A 12491-nucleotide genomic window follows, 5' to 3' on the forward strand; every position below is an offset into this window, starting at 1 on the left:
GAACGTGTGTGCTGAATGGTTATGCGATGTTGCACAGTGGTATCATACAGTTTTTCAGCTATTCCAAAGTTTGATGTTCTGAAGTCTGCAAACAAAGTACAAATATTTGAACCTTATATTCTGCACGACTTTGGTTTCACATAAATTGGCGAAAATGTAAATATAATCACATATTAAATACGGTCAACATTTTAAAAATAGTCTACGTATAAATAGACAGAAATAAGGAATAATGGCAAAATCGCGTTTTGCAGTTGGCTATAGCCAGGGCTGCAATACCGTCCTTATTTCTAAAGATTTGTCCAAGCGCAATGTCTTTATAGTCTTTACAAAAAAATTATAGTCCTTATTTCTAAGAAATCTCCTTCTTTTTGACTGGAGCCCTTATTTTGTCTTATTTTCACGTCAAATCTCTGTTACAATAAACAAAACTTGGACCCGAGCTGTCGCGAGATGCAAGTATTTTCTACGAACAATGAGTTGCTCAAACAGTTTGCTTCTGGCCAAATATATGGCATGTGATATGTCACGGTTCTTACAAATACAAAGATATGTTCAAAAACGTTTGCAGGGTTCCCGCACAATTTTTGTTTATAAATTCCATGACTTTTCCAAAACTTATCAAGAAAAAAAAACCCAAATTTCAAAGAGTCTTTGGGAAATGCATCCAATTTACCACACTTGCAATTGCAACGAATATACAAACGTTGCGTAATTTGTAATTCATATCTCTATCTGGCATTTTCAGGGTAAAACAGGCGCCAAATTCCACACTTTTTCAAGGACTTTCGCAAAAGTTGGCGTTTTTCAAAACTTTTCCAGGCCTTAAAAATACAAATTTAAATTACATAACTTTTCCAGGTTTTCCATACCCGCGGGAACCCTGCGTTTGTTTCGTTTAGTATGAAAGTCTAATATATTTTAGTTGTCCTTATTTTGGAGATCATGTCGATGGGAAGCCTGGCTAAAACCCGAATATAAATAGAACATCGACTTTGTTGTAATGAACCTTATCTTCGTTTTACTATGGATGCACCGTAATTTCGGTTAACCAAAGCTTTAACTAGACTGAAACCGAACTTCTCGCATGTGTGAAAGCAATGCCCACAGTTTCACAACCATCCTACAAAACTAAACGCAGTCATTCAACTATTCATCGTTTTTGCAACATAGGCTTTGTTCAGCTCATTTTTTCACTTTCAGGAGTAAGTAAACGATCTTACGTACATGAACTCAATACTGGGATCAGCCCTGAAACATCAATGAAAATGATTGGTGATCGGCTAATTGGGTATGACGCCTTCAAGAGGCCTGGCGTAGTATAACGAGTTTACCTACATTGACAATACGCGATTCTTTCTAAAACCACTTAAATTTGCAATTCAGTTTAATTCGCTCGGCTGTGATTATTTGACCGAATATACAGTTTAAGTTTACTTTTACACAAATGGGTTTACACAACCTTAATTTTGACACCACATCTCCTATTCCTTACTTTGATGTACCCAATAGGTTAATTAGAAACGGTGCTTCACTGCCTCTAACCCATTGCTTCTCAACCTGCGCCTGGGCTTTTCAGGTGTTAGGCGAGTAACTTTATATACTTCATGCAGGTTAGATCAAGAAATATAACACAACTGACCCAACTGATCAGCCCTGGTTTTAGACGAAACTCGTGTTTTAGACATTCTGGAATTGCTAACCTTTGCTGGTTTCAGAAATATGCTAAACCGGTCAAGAAAAATAGGCCCATCTCTGGTCTACCCATTCAAACAGTCTTTACGTTAGGTTGTACGCAGTAATAGAAAAAGTAGTCAGTTGGTACGCGATCAGTATATGGCTGAGAACCACCGCTTTTAACCTAAAGGGCTTGTCTGCAAATATCACTCTATAGAAGCAAGGCAGCATTATAGATATTCCAGTAACACTTGTTAAACCTTGTTCAGAAAAAAAAAACTGCAACGCATACAGCACGTGCGCAAAAACACGTGAGCGACCGCAAGCAGACTATGTAACATTTTTGTGAACTACAAAACAGTACAAGTTGTCAGTAAATTGATTGCGTTTTTGGTAATCCCCTTTAAGCTTTTGTGCTGTTTGTGTGGGTTATTCACCCTAGCTGTTTAAAGTCTTGATTTATTTCACTTCATGCCGCGGAAATGCCAGTTAATGCACAGGAAGTCGCATATGTGCGTACGGGAGAGAATCCTCGATAAAAACGACATGATATTTAGGTCATAAGTACTGTCCTATAACACGCCGCCTTCTAAACAATTTAAAATCAAATATACCCGAAACGATTTCAACATACAAAATCATGCGAACGCGTTTTTAAAGTTAAACTGATAAAACGCAATGTAATAATACATACAAAATCTGTGTACTTCGTGACTGCAATTTTTATATACTGCCTCATTTTTACTCTAACGACTTTAAACAACAAGTAATAAAACATTATGTTTATTTTCCACAGGTTTATAGAATTCTATTTAAATAAGGCATTATGTAAGTTTACATTTAATACTGTAAAGTCACAGCGTCACATTTAAAAATTTCAAACAGAATTACCTCATATTACTATACCCTATATATTTTCAACCGCAGGCTACATCAGCTGGCATTTTCCTACACAACTCATGTATTTAAATACCTGTGCATTCACAGCAACCGCCTTGCAACAAGACTCACCGGCAAAAAGCTGTAAAACACATGTTTCCAAACATCCCTGTACCGGCTAACTCAAGCTATGTTACATTTAACCACAGCTCTGCAATCTAGAACAGAAAGGGCATCCTGTTAACTAACCGGGTTTAGCACACGTCGCTATGAGTTAGAACGCTATCCATCTTAACGCGTAGGGAAAAATTCGGTAAAAACGCTTGCCACTATTTCTCGCAATTCACATAGATCGCAATGTAGCCTACGCTGACTTAACTAAACACCAGTGACGATCAGAGGGCCACTTACCGGTGCTATAGGGCGCCTTTAATAGCACTTGGGATGGTTTAGCACATATGGTTTAGTGCTGGCCTTATGGGATACGTTCAAGCCGTATGCTGCCAATACCACAAAATCAAGCCCTGAGCTGTAATAACAGAATACACATCAAACAAACGCTGTGCTTGAAAAACGGCGCCTAATAAATCGATGTGTTTTTAGTGAACGGAACTGAAGTGGTTGTTGACGCATATTTGGTAAAACTGATCAGCTGTATTAGCTTGTGGTGGTGGAACGCAGCATTTTTTTGTTTACATATTTGCGCTGATTGATTTGCTTTTTCATTATTTACTTTCGAAAAAACAACAACGATACAATGAGCCCATCTCTAGTCAGCGCACGTTTCGTGCTTATACAATACACAACAATTATTTTGGCCACCTTATTAATTAATTGTGCTATGTTGGGATAATCACCACGTTTAGTTTAAGTGGACTATATTGCACAAACAAACAAAATGAATGCTTAATGGGGAAAATAACGGCTCAAATGGACGTAAAAGCGGCATGCTTTAATATTTAAACGTTTCGGCAAATGCTCATGCCATCATCACTGATATTGGGGCCAAATCAGTTACACCCGTTATATCCACTTGAGTAACATAAAATATTGATAAAAAAGTGCGAAATCGTTTTTGTTAAATGTTTCGGCATGTAACTCGTCTCACAAATAGTCTAACAATCACAAAATTTATCAACAAAGCCGTATGTAGCGATGGCGTTTCATTCAGTTTTAGGAACAGTTAGTCCCTAAATGTACCAACAGCCCCGTCAGAAGACATCGTTGAAAGAAATCCATCCATACTGCGTAGAAACCTTTAACATCCAATAAACAATTATGAAGTCGCTTTTCTGCGTTACATTTCTACCTATAGCGATCTCGCTTTTGACACACACAAAAATCATGCATCTTCAAAAACAACAAAGTAACTAAATACACTTTCGAACCGTTTTAAACAGGGTTATAATAACAAGAAACTTTGAGTCCATTACTTAGCAGTTGTTTGTAATCCCAACTAGCAATAAAAATCGTATTGACAAAACAATATTTGTTTCTGGTGGATAAAAAATTTCTACATGCAAAAAAGTTAAAGTAGACAGACACGCAGTTTCTGGTACAATAACTCTAAACAACTCGTTCTATCTAAAAATAGATCTATTTTGAACAAACCAACTTGTCAAGAACACATCAGAATCTATGTGTAACCTGGGTATCTAGTCACTAAAAATCACCCCATCCCTTACTACACATTTTTCATATACCATCTAGTCTAGTGCTAGGTAAGATGATGAAACATTGGCTGTCTGGGGGTGATTTCTAGACTCAACGAGAAGCTAGGTTGATTTTAACAAGCTTCTCTATAGTACCACGAGGACAGGGTGTTGTTATGCGTCAAGTACTGGCATGAGTCCCTCAGTCTACGACATGAATCATTGTTTATTCGGCGCACTCATTCTTCCAGTGCTTAGAATCGAGTCGTCTTCGATTGTTATTACGGGACCGACAGCTAGTCGTTTAATTATTTTTAAAAATGCAGTCGTAAATTTAACGTCCGGATTTTCGGTAAGTTTACTGAAAAAGTGTAAATCTCTTGCTAATTGTCTTAAACCAGCGTTTCCCAAACTGGGGTCCGCGGTCCTTTAAGGGTCCGTGGGGCAATTTTTGGGGGACCGCGAAGCGGTTGAAGTAATTCTATAATCTTTTTGGCGTCAGTTTGTGCCACTAAATAAGTTTAAATCAAAGTAGAATTGAGAATCGACTGTCTCCATTGCTAAACAACGGCCTTTATTGAATGACAACTATCAAAAATGCAATTGTTCGCGCACAATCGTAATGTTTTTGTCCTGTTTGTGATGTCATATGCTGTCTTTGGATGATTGTTATGCGCAATTTTGCATAATTAGCTAAAATCCTGCAATCAACTTTAGTTTTTATAAAATACACATTTAGGCTTAAGGACCGCGAGCCCTCGAAATAATGGCAAAGGGACCGTTTTGAAAAAAATATGAAAAAGTTTGGGAACCACTGTCTTAAACGGATGACACCTTTCAGCGGGAATTACTAAAAACGCAAACATACTTTTTTCCGTATCTTTTACTGCTTGGACGTTTACCGTTCACTTAAAATTTAGTAGCAGTATGTCACAGTTACGAGGGATAACAACAAGATTCTTACCAACCCTATCTAAACTATCAACATACTACATATTATTGTAGGTTAAGTTTTGTTGGTAAGAACATTAGTAACCGATTTATAAAACTATACAAATCCCAAACTAGTAGGTGAAAAAACTGTTCTAAGCCGTTAAACTTCATCACTAGTCACTACCATTGAGATTGGCTTTCTGTGTGACTAAATATCCTAGCGTTTCAATTAACAAAACATGCCCTTGCAATTTGCATTAGAAAAGTACAAAGTGTGAATCATATATACAGTGCAACACAAACGGTATGCAAATGATGTTCAAACCGGCTTCTGACAACAAATGTGCAGCACTGGTCACTTACTAACATTCCAGATTAACAATGGCAAATTCCCAGGGGCTTAAACAATTGTTAACAGCACAATCAGAGCAGCGCCATCAGGCAGTCTCTTATCAAGGCTAGGTCGACTAAAAATCAATGCTCTTGGCCTTCGTAGGGCGATTGACGTAAGCACACGGATCTATAGATGTCATTCCGTTCTCCTCCAGCATGCAAAAACGTTTTTTGACACGACCGTATAGCCATTTAATAACAATACCCAAGCACACAATAAGGATGGCATGGAAGTCTGCACTGACAATAGCCTTGTTCAGTATGCGCTTCCATGCTCCAAAATAATAGACCAACAAAGCTGTACAGACAGTAAGAATGTTAGTTTTACGCTTATGTAGCTAGACCTTCACCTTATAACCAGGGTTGCCATCGACATGGACCCAAAAAAAGGATAACCAAAAAACGAAACAAACAACTGAGTTGTACTTTGTTCTGGCGTAATCCAGGGAAGAAATGGCAAGCAACCATGTCAGATTTTCTATCGTAGCTGACATGCCAAAATAAGAGGACAAGCTCTACAATGTTTCTGTTGTCAGTATCACACTAAAAACGTAAACGATATCGTAATTTCATACGAACCGATTTTTGATCAAATCTTTGTATTTATACGAGACAGGTCATACCACATGTCATATTTTTTTTCTTATTTTCTTCGTGATGTTTCAAAATCTAGGCGCAAAAACATGTTTTGGTATGTTTTGCAACACCAGATGCTAGAGAAAAATATTAGAAGTTTTGTAACTGTTGGAAAATAAGACAAAATTAGGAACAAGTCCTAACAAGGACACTTCTTCGAAACAAGGACAACAAATTCTCAGACATTTCCCTTTAAAATAAGGACAAATAAGGACGGTATGGCAACCCTGCCTTTTACCACTGATAAAATGAACGCTACTTGCAGATTTGACTGATCACGACTGGTTAGTGAACTTAAGAAACAGAGCAACAAACACGTTAATGTCAATGGCAAACAGACACGTTGTGGTCTTTTGGTCATGCATAGCTATCACGGTATTAAACATTTTAACCTTTGACAATACTTTCTAAACTTTATTTATATGTCGTAACCAAGCATTTTAGGACATAAGTAATTACAAAATGAGACAAAAAATTATACAAATTCAAATTTAAATATACAGGAGTCTAAAAAAAGTCTTGCGGAACTAAGCTGTTTGGTTTCGTTATTAGTTTTTAAAAATCATTTTTATTGCAACTTAAATTTTTAATTAATGTCGTTTAGGCGAAATATATATAATTATTTCATCAAAAATTGATTCTGTTTCTAGGAAAATATTTTCCATTCTTAATCTAATCTAAATTTAGTCTAAAAACAGACGAATCATAGCACTAACCTTGGTTACATTGAACATATAAATGTTGTCTTCTCTACAGCCCAAAAACACATAACAGAGGACTTGGTTCGTAGATTCGATGGGGAATTCCCCCACAGCCGCCTGTTGTGGTATGACGACAGGTGACGAAAACACGTGACCGGGAAGGCTCTTGCGCGCCACACAGCGACCGTTGGAAGCGTTTAGGATCGATAATGTGCCGTCGGTAGAGGCCGTAGCGAGCAAGTCGACAGCCTGCAGAGTTAATAATTAAAAATATGTTTAAAAAAAATAATAATAATAATAATAATGATTAAAAATATGTTCGCGTATGTGGGGACACCACGGATGGACTTTAAACAAGTTAAATCAAAACATATTTAAACTTAAAAAACAACTGACAAAGTTTGGGACGTCGAAACGTCGATCATATTTGTAATTAAAACTGCTGGAAGAGCAATACTCGTTTATACATTGTGTCTGGCAGCAATAGCTTATTTATAACTGCCAAAGATTCTTTAGTGCTTAGACACAATGGTTAAAGTTCAATTCATAACATGCGCTGATGATGACAACAGCGATTTTTGAAATGTCTCCACTGCAAGGTGTATTTTACATACACTGGCTCTTTAGAAGTTATGTTGTTGAACAAATTTGCGTAGTATAGTGTTCAAGTGATCAGTCGACGTTCAATGACCAACACCGGAAGGAATGACAAGGTCGAGTAACAAACACCTAATGACTATTCTACATGGGGAAGGCATTTCTTTACAAGTTTCCTTAGTCGTGGCAATATATTTGACTTCGAGAGAAAGTTTGTTTCGCTTGAGGTACAAAGTTGGATTCAAAAATTCCATAGTAAAGCTCCGGTAATTCTGACCCGTTTGGACCAAAAAAATTGTCCAGATTAGCGAATATCGGGATATGCCGATGTCGATTAGTTAAAGCCTTACCACATTACAATCATTTGTACCTCAAGTTTTGTCCGAATTAGGCGAAGATCCGCATTAACCGAGATAAATCTGAGCATTCTCCAAGTTAAGCATTAACTGTTGTTTATGTCTAATTCAAACCTACCACATTTTCTTTCTTTTCATCTTTCCAGGTCACTTGGAACGGGTATGGAGTTGCATATACCGGAGCTTCGTAGGGTCGATATTTCCAAACTTCTTTACCATGTTCCAGATCTACACTGTATGTTGCACCGTCGTGAGAACCAAAGGTCAAAGTTTTGACACCATCACTGCCGCTGCAAATAGCCGGCGAGGAGAATATGGGTTGTGCAGTAGAAAAGGCCCATATCTGCAACCATAGAAAAAGGTATTTTTAAAATTTACAGAAATATTTTTTGTGTAGATACTAGGCAGTCATTAGATGAATAAAGAGCAATGATAAACAAAGTTTTCGAAAATTACCTAGCGACGCAATTGCATCAAGCCAGAAACGGCGGGCTTCTTCTTCAAATTACCAAATACAATTTGTTTTGCACATACTTTGTTTGTTTACTTTACCGCATGTTGACGTTTTTCAGATTTATTTGTTTTAAATGTAACAAGAATTGGATTTACTTACAATTGTACCGTCTGTGTGTGACAGCATGTACATTTTGCAATCCACGCAACCCACAAAAACTCCGCTCTCCGCACAGGCTGGGGACGAAAATATCGGCTTTCCCAACTCAACCGTCCACCTGCAACGCAATAAGTGTTATAATTGCTGTTTTGCAAATATTCGACAAAGACCCTTAGATGTCAGATGTCTACAAACTGTAGAGCTTTAACGAAAAATTGATGAGGCAAAATGATTGTACCTTTGAGTTCCAACATTTGAGCATAAAAATCAAGCTAAAATGCTATTTTTTATGTAAATTTGGCTGCTTATTTTTCCTGTAAACTCTAAATAATTGCATTCAGCATAGTTTGGACAAAAATGGCGTCCATGAGGCTCTATCACGTAACAATGGGTTGGACAACTTGTATTTTGTGTAGACTTTGGTCACATTGAGTGACCCAAACAACAAACATTAGCATAGTGACATTTTCACTGACCTTTCTTTTCCCGTCGCTGCGTAAAGCGACAGCACTCTTCCAGACAACGTGCAAGCGTACGTCACATCGAGGGAAGCTCCCTAAACAGAAACCACATGTTACGATTCATAAATATAGCGCTCCTGTCCAAATAACAAAAAACGTACTTTTTCAACATGAATTGACCAAAGACATGGAGAAGAAAATACAGCAGCTGATCCACAGTTGTAAATCCATGTGGTTTCTTTGGCCTATATTAAACAAAGCAAATGAATATATTTTAAAGAGTTAAGGCTACCTGTGTGCAACTCACTTCAGCATCAAGACAATACAAATTGCCATCATGGGATCCCACTATAACTTGCGATGATCCAAGGCAGCCTGGACACGGCGAGGATTTTACTTCACCTTCAGTTTTGAACTTCCAAACCAACTGAAACACAAAATAATGTTGACAAGTCATGATTTGTGTGCATTATAATAAAAAACCTCTATGAAACCATACCTGTCCATTTGAAAGTCTAAAGAAGTATATGTAAGTATCGTAACATCCCACACAAACAAATTGGCCACAAGGTGTAAGACATGCTGAAGACTCGATGCGATCACCCAGCTTTGTTTCCCATAATACATCTCCACTGTGCATTTCCAAACAGACAAGCAAGTGGGAGTGTGAACCTTTTAAAGCAATACTGTTAGAGTGAGGTAAAATAATGCTTGATGCAAACATACCTATGACAACTTTCCCTTTGCCATCATTAGTGGAAGTCAAAACCAATGGAGATGCATCAATACATTTTCCTGTGTTATATTTCCATTTATCACTGATATTTAAATCAAAAAATTTGTCACACAGTTTTGTTGGTTGGTTTTCCATCTGTAATCTACATCCTTGCTTTAAACCTCCTCTTCTATAAATTGAAATATTAGATGTTTTGCCTGTTTTCATAAGGTTTTGTCTTTTGCCGTGAGACATTACTTTGTCTTCATGTTGTCTTTTAATGCTTTTAGTTTGAGAGTTGTTGAAATGCTGCTCCAAGCTGTGCACAACATACAAGTACACACTGTGAAATGTTTCTTGCAGAACAACATGCAACAATTTGGTCAAGTTGCACTGAACTGGAAGCATATGTTCAACCAGTGTAATAAACTTAACAGCCAAAAGCGAATTGCCTCCTGCCTTAAGGAAATTTTGTGAGTAATCCAAAGACACATTTGTTTTGCTTTCTGAATCCCCAAAGTCCACATATGTTGTTAAAGGTAAACATTTGATCCAACAATTATTTAAAATATCCTTTACCAATTTGTGGTTACAGAAGTGACAAAAAGTGTCATGACATGTTTTTTCATGATAAGCAACATTTTTACTTTTTTGATTGCTAGTCTCATAGATGTCTCTTAACACTGTTTCATCTACCTTTCCATGTGCAGTAATAGGAACTTGTTTAATGTGTAGAAACCTGTCAGGTATGCAGTGGCTATCTAAACACTCCTGTGCGTGCCTTTCAATAATTTCAAAAGCTGATTGAATTTCTTCAATAAAAGTTTGCTTTAGGACAATAAAGGCAAGAAGTACAGGCTTGCTTTTATTGACTGATTCATTTTTGCATTGTGTGACATGAGCAACATGCACGCATGCACACTTTTCTAACATGCTTTTGACATATAACATATTTATCCTTTTGCCATTTCTCTTGATTTGATAATCAGTTCTTCCTATGTAATAAAACTTTTCAAAATTTGGTTCCAAACATGCAGATCCAACTTTAGATTCAAATTGTAAACAAACTAAATCTCCAGTATTTTTGTACACAGTATTGTTATCAATCTTATCTGCCCCAAGAAGGTTCTTGAAATCAGTTTGATTTTGGTTAATGACCTGACCAGAATTCATTATACATATGCGAGTGGAGCTGCCTAACCATAGATATCCTACAATTTTGTCTTCATTTTTCAAATCTTTTGCTTGCAGATCAATGTTGGCACACACAACTGAAGATTTTCCCTTGATATTTTGTGACTCAAAAGTGTACAAAATTCTTGTTTCATCTCTTGAAACTAAACACAGTGACGTTTCTGACAGTGGTTTACCTAGAGGTATTTGTTCATCCAGACCTTGTACTACCTTTTCCATCGGCAATTCATAACAGGTGGACCAAACTGAAACCTCAGTTATACCATACAGATTAAAGATTCTGAATTTTGGACGCACAACCTTGGGATTTATCCACGATTTAATAGTTTTGTATGTGGGACACTGCTCACCACCAATAGATAATACTTTAAGGCTGGATGTTAGCGAAAATATAGTCTCCTGGTAGTCTGAATTATTAAACTGTTGTAAAAGAGAGGGTGTTGCTTGGATAACTGTTACCTGAGCAACATTAAACAAAATGTGTGCCAACAGTTGGCTTCTTATTTTGAGTGAGTCAGATACTAAAACTAATGTTGCTCCAGAAGTGAGGGCAGTGAACATTTCAACCATACTTGGATCGAAGGTTAGAGGAGACAGCATAGAAATTTTGTCTCTCATACAAATACCAAACAATTGTTTCAGGTGAATGATGTTTGGAATAATGCTTGCATGTGGAACAGCAACTGTTTTAGGGGACCCTGTGGTCCCAGATGTACACAGCACATATGCAACATTAAGTCCAAAATGAGGTTCAATTGTTTTTTTAACATATTTGTTCATGACGCACAAAACAAGTTTGATTGACTGTTGATTAGAATTGTCCACGAGGTGAATTGTCTTGAACTTTGCACCATTTAAGGCTGATGCTTTCACAATCCTGTCAACAAGGAATTCAGTTGTCAGAACGTAATGTATATTTGCTTGTGATATGAAATTATCTATCACACTTTGAGGCGAAGTTAAACTTATTGGGGCAAAACTGTTACCAGAGATTAGGACACCCAATATTATCGATGGCACTTCAATGCTTGTGGAAATAAACAAGCCAATGGTTTGAGGTGTTTTTCCACATTCTTCAATCAGACACTTTGATAATTGTAGAGCAAGATCTGAAACCTGTCTGTAAGTTACAGTACTAACTGTGGATTCTTCATTGTAAAATGCCACTGCTGTGTTCCCACCAAAATTATCCACTGTATCAGAAAACAGATCTTGTAAACATTTGTGAGAAACCATTTCAGTATCAATTTTATCGGAATAGCAAAAGTTACAGCAAATGACAAAGTTTAGCTCCCAGGATATTGTCTAATGATGTACACTATTTGTGTGACAGAAATTCAAAAACAGTATATTTTATTGCAAATAAAACAAATTTTGAACAGCAAAATAAAGTTTTAATGCAAAACAGACCTATGTGAAATTCAAAGCGTCACGCAATGAGCCATAACATAACAGTAAATTTCTCTCTCAATGAACTCTTACGCTGCGCTACACGTGACTGTAGGGAGAAAAAAGGAGAATGCCGGGGCCCTTTTTTTCTTATTTCGGCTAGCTGCAGTGGCGCGCGAAGCAACACAAAAAGGCGAACAGTTACAGAATACCAGAAAGATAAGTCGCTAGTGACTAGTGATAGCTTACACTAATCTACAGTGTGCATTGGGTTTTACGTTGTATTTTGTTAAAT

The 12491-nt window shown here is 37.1% G+C and overlaps 1 protein-coding gene across 2 annotated transcripts; it reads right to left on the reverse strand.

Annotated features, from left to right (window-relative positions):
* Nucleotides 1-22: 22 nt before the first annotated feature.
* Nucleotides 23-12471, reverse strand: LOC145237722 (beta-alanine-activating enzyme-like). Of its 2 annotated transcripts, none has more exons than XM_080100694.1 (9): nucleotides 9625-12471; nucleotides 9398-9570; nucleotides 9206-9325; nucleotides 9060-9143; nucleotides 8914-8993; nucleotides 8438-8555; nucleotides 7943-8167; nucleotides 6887-7120; nucleotides 23-85 (listed from the first exon to the last, which is right to left on the reverse strand). In XM_080100694.1, exons 1-9 carry the CDS (start codon nucleotides 12041-12043, stop codon nucleotides 59-61), a joined length of 3480 nt encoding a protein of 1159 aa, XP_079956820.1. In that variant the 5' UTR covers nucleotides 12044-12471; the 3' UTR covers nucleotides 23-58. The 2 variants fall into 2 exon arrangements, with proteins under 2 accessions (XP_079956820.1, XP_079956819.1); XM_080100693.1 differs by lacking the exon at nucleotides 23-85 and adding an exon at nucleotides 3103-3812.
* Nucleotides 12472-12491: the final 20 nt, after the last annotated feature.

The sequence above is a fragment of the Phallusia mammillata genome, chromosome 7, assembly GCF_965637545.1.
Source record: "Phallusia mammillata chromosome 7, kaPhaMamm4.hap1.1, whole genome shotgun sequence".
Taxonomy (NCBI): domain Eukaryota; kingdom Metazoa; phylum Chordata; class Ascidiacea; order Phlebobranchia; family Ascidiidae; genus Phallusia; species Phallusia mammillata.

What these genes read in the sequence shown, in the direction of transcription:
- LOC145237722 (XM_080100693.1), bottom strand. Translation starts at nt 12,043, where the DNA reads ATGGTTTCTCACAAATGTTTACAAGATCTGTTTTCTGATACAGTGGAT. An exon ending in CAAAGGGAAAGTTGTCATAG is followed by an intron (nt 9,571 to 9,624) that starts GTATGTTTGCAT and finishes TTGCTTTAAAAG; the next exon opens with GTTCACACTCCCACTTGCTT. An exon ending in TGTATTGTCTTGATGCTGAA is followed by an intron (nt 9,144 to 9,205) that starts GTGAGTTGCACA and finishes TGTTTAATATAG; the next exon opens with GCCAAAGAAACCACATGGAT.